Genomic DNA, 4395 nt, shown 5'->3' with positions numbered 1-4395 from the left:
ATTGCTTTTTCTTTCGTGTAAAATTTTCCCATTTTTCAAGGCGAAAAAAAAAAACAAAAATATGAAAATGTCGCCAATTGATAAAAAAAAAAAAAAAAAAAAAAACAATTTTTAACCGCGTTAAGTGATTTTCCAATTGTGAAATTCTCGTACCTTCGTACCTACTGAAATTTCAACCGAATCATTTAAAAAAAAAAAAAAAAACCTTGGAATTAAATTTCAATTTTTTTTTTTCGGGTAAAATTTTTATTAATTTTCCCACCCCTCCTCACCCTCTCCTCCGATTTTCAACCTTCTTCTCTCCTTCTCCCCCCCCCCTCTCTCTCTCCCTTTCGCTTTTCCGGATAATTTTAATTAAAAAAAAAAAAAAAGAAAATTTTACATCTTTACATTATTTGTTATTAATATTTCGAGGAGGATGATAATGATAATGATGATGATGATGATGTTTATAAAAATAATGATAACAATAATAATAATGATAATATCAACGAACTTTTCGTTGTTTTTTTTTTTTTTTTTAGCAACGTAAACTCTCGCAAATTTTACGTTTGAAATCATTCATGCGTCGTGTATCATCATCATCATCATCATCATCATCATTTTCCCGCCATTTTCATCGCTTTTCCTTTTTCCCGCAATTAATTTAATTTTCTCACTGGTAAATCTTTGGGTATTCGATCGACGAAATTCCCCGGAAATTGACCGACTTTTCCGTTACACTCTCCGTAAAGCCAATCTTGATCGATCCTGTGAGTCACTTTTATTATTGAACCTTCTTCGAACTCCAAATCGTCCCACGCTTCCGGTTGAAACGGATACAGAGCCGTGACGAATGCGTCATCCTCATCTCCCGGAGGAGGAACTCGTATTGTTATGAAATTCGCCGGAACGCTTCCCTCCCGTCCGTTTATTTCTCCCACAAGCCAATTTTCATCTATTCTCCGGACTAGATTAATGACATCATCTTTTCTAAAGCTCAAATCTCCCATTTGTTCTCCCGCATAATCGTAAAGTGCTATCCCGTGGGATCGTTGTTGTTGTTGTTGTTCTTTCTCCTCTTCCCGCCTCTCATCTTCTACAATTTTCGCCTGAAAAAAGCGAAAGACTCAATGACGCAAACATCAACTGTTTCAATTTCAGAACTTAAAATGATGACGTCATAATCTGGAATCGTGGCAGAGGAAATCGAAGGAAAAGGAAAAAAAAAAAAAAATTCGATTTGAAATTGAAAAGGTGAGAGAAAGGCTAATCCCACAGGCTTTTCCGACTCACCTTTGAACCGGTGCCGCCGATACGACCTTTTTACGGGGTGGTGGGGGGAGGGGGGCAACGGGTCATCACGCTCCGAACGCATTCATTGATCCCATTTTTAAACATCGTCAATTTTTTTTTTTTTATTCGTTTTCGTCAACCTTGAGACGTGACTACTAAGAATTCGATCGATTCCAATTTTTTTCTTTCATTCAATGATTCGAAGAAGGAAAAAATTAAAACGATTTAACGTATTTTTTCTCTCTCTCTCTCTCTCTTCCTCTCTATCAAAAGTGGGCGGTCACGACCACGACGACATTTTCCTTCTCCGCGTACCGTTCGTGACAGTCACGACGAACAGACGGTAAAAAGACCTTCGAACCTTTTGCGTAAGACCATCATCGCCCCTCATCGTCATCGTCATTCGATCTCGCATTTTCCCGGATAAAAAAGGCGTACGAAAGAGGAGGAACGGGATCGGATTTAATGGAAAGGGGAAGACATTACATATGATTCCCATACGACGTAACTATTGAGTCTAACGCCACGTTTATTTCCCGTGAAATAAATAAATAAATAAAACGCATCGTCTTCGAATGGTTTTAAGGAACGTTGCGTGTGCGTGTGCGTGTGTTGTGACGTCAATTGAATCGTGTTATTAGCAAATTTATTTATTTATTTAGGCTTCGGGCCATTTGAAATTGAAAAAAGTAGATTTCAAGTCTCGAATGTAAAACATGATTGCTTAGGTTGACTTTTTCCCCCTCCCCCCCCTCCCTCCTCTCCCTTCTAAACGAATGGAGGACAAATTATTTACGAATCTATTTAAATAGAAGAAGCAAACAGAAAGAAAAATCGAGAGAGAGAGAGAGAGAGAGAGAGAGAAAAATTTTTTTTTAATCATGTCCGCGTTTTATGACTTGTGACACTCGGTCTTATGATTAAGAGGTAGGTAGGTACGCGGCGGATGCACGCGTATTACACGTTTCTTACACGAATAAAATTTTGACGAAAAAAGAAAACCAATTTTTGCGATTTCACGTTCAACGTTTTTAACGAGCAACAAACAAAAAAAAAACAATAAATTGATTAGGTAACGCTACGTGCGTTCGACCGTTTGTTTATTCTACAAACAAAATGACATTTTTGTCGTAGTCATTTCGATATCTCTCTCTCTCTCTCTCTCTTTTTAATTTAATTTTGAAAATGTCAACATCAAAAAACAATAAAAAAAAAAAAAAACCCATGCCGATGAACTTAAAAAAAGAAATAAGTAAACGAAAGGTGAGAAAAAAGAAATCAAACAAGAGAGTGGCTCAACAATCGTCGGTCGAGTCGAACGGAATCAAGTCGATTAATCGTAACCGTCATTTCAAGAGTTATCGTGTCAGAAGAAAAGAAATTAGAAAGTGTAAAAATTTCCATTATTATCCCGATTACAATATCAATTATTGGCAATTTAATTTGAAAAAAAAAACAGAGAGGGAAGAGAAGAAGACATTTTTTTTTTTTGTTTGGGGTTACTGATTGGATCGAACAGAGGGGGGAAGAAGGCAAACTACCAACTACGTCATCAAACGACGTGATGATGACGACGATGACAAACTTTGACATCAAAATCAAATAAAATCTTTTGATAAACTTACCTGGATGTTGTTGAAGTCTTCGACGAGATCGCTCAGCATATCCGCTAGCGGTGGAGGAGGAGGTGGCGGACATGTCGGCATGGGCGGCGATTCCGACGACCAACTAACGTCGTTATCATCTTCCTCGAATATGGAACCATTTAAATAAGGTTTGAAATTATTACAAAAAGGCATCGCAGGAGGTGGTCGAAATGCATCATTCGCAACATTTGATTTATTCATAACTCCGCTCGATTTAACGTTTAAACTATTATTATTATTATTATTATTATTATTATTATTCACTTTCTGTTGGGTCTTGAACGCGTCAGGTTTCGACCGGATTATCGTCGGCATCGAACATACTTTATTGAGTGGTAATTTTTTCGACGAACTAGGCGACGGAAACGTAACCCACGATTTTTCGCTTGAAAAATTTTTCTGTTCCGAAATGGGTTTCGGAGGGGGAGGACTCCACGGGTCTCTCGGTTGAAACCCGTCATCTTTTTTCCTAAACGGACCGCCGCCGACGTTCGACGACGAAGAAAACAAATCGAAATCGTCTTCGAATCCGCTTTCGACGTTCGACGTGTTACCGCTAGAACCTGAACCCTGGGTCACTCCGTCACTTCCAAAACTGTTAACACTTAACGCATCACTACTCGAACGCGTCGTGAACGTTGGCGAACTTGGCGGAGAATTAAAATCTATGAGTAGCATTCCGTTGGTCCCTTTGGAATCGACGACGTTCCCATCTACCGTTGGCCTCGTTATGTGAACATCGTTTAATTTGTTATTGACATTGTTCTTTCGCTGAAATAGGCCAGCGATTAATTGACTCGGTCTGGACGGCACTACTGATTTCTTGTTTGGAAATTTAGGGGGTGGCGGTCTCGGAGGAGGTTTTTTTTTCTGCTGCGTCGGTACTATCGACTTGCTCCACGGATCCTGATTATTCCCTAAATGATTATCCCAACTGGAAGCAGATTTGGGCGGAATTTTTTGATTCACCGGTGGCGGGGGTGCCGGTCTTATTGGAACCTTCATTTCTGTAAACCAAGACAATACAAACAAATGATTTTACCGTTAATCATCGATAAATATTTAATCATTATTATTATTATTATTGTTATTGTTGAAAAAAAAAAAACTTCAACTGTCATTATTATTGTATTTATTACAAATATTTATATATACAATGTCCCTTGTTTGTTTTTCCAACGGATAAACAATCACACATTGTAACAAGATAATATAATTTCATAATAATAATAATAATAATAATAATAATAATAATTTTCTCTCATTTTATACCTTTTAATGTAATTTGAACGAACAAGTGGTTGATTGGTCGGTTGTCGGTTTTCAATATTTTATTTAAAATGATTTCATGACGTCATAATTAAAACTTTAAATGCATATGTGTCAGAAGAATCAAAAAATAATAATAATAATCACATGGATAATTGGCACATCCGCATGTTAATTACAATTTTTTTTTTTTTTTTTTGAAAGA

General features: G+C 37.1%; 1 protein-coding gene across 1 annotated transcript; it reads right to left on the bottom strand.

The window, feature by feature from the left end:
• Positions 1 to 641: 641 nt before the first annotated feature.
• On the bottom strand, positions 642 to 3926 carry Phum_PHUM423320 (uncharacterized protein; the record flags this gene model as incomplete). Its single annotated transcript, XM_002429141.1, has 5 exons — positions 642 to 1070; positions 2779 to 2819; positions 2897 to 3019; positions 3065 to 3129; positions 3220 to 3926. The coding sequence occupies 5 exons, from the start codon at positions 3924 to 3926 to the stop codon at positions 642 to 644; spliced, it is 1365 nt and encodes a 454-aa protein (XP_002429186.1).
• Positions 3927 to 4395: the final 469 nt, after the last annotated feature.

Source organism: Pediculus humanus, genomic scaffold (genome assembly GCF_000006295.1).
Source record: "Pediculus humanus corporis 1103172108192 genomic scaffold, whole genome shotgun sequence".
Classification (NCBI taxonomy): Eukaryota; Metazoa; Arthropoda; class Insecta; order Psocodea; family Pediculidae; genus Pediculus; species Pediculus humanus.
The sequence above is the reverse complement of the archived record's forward strand: the minus strand, read 5'-3'. Positions and strand labels throughout refer to the sequence as shown.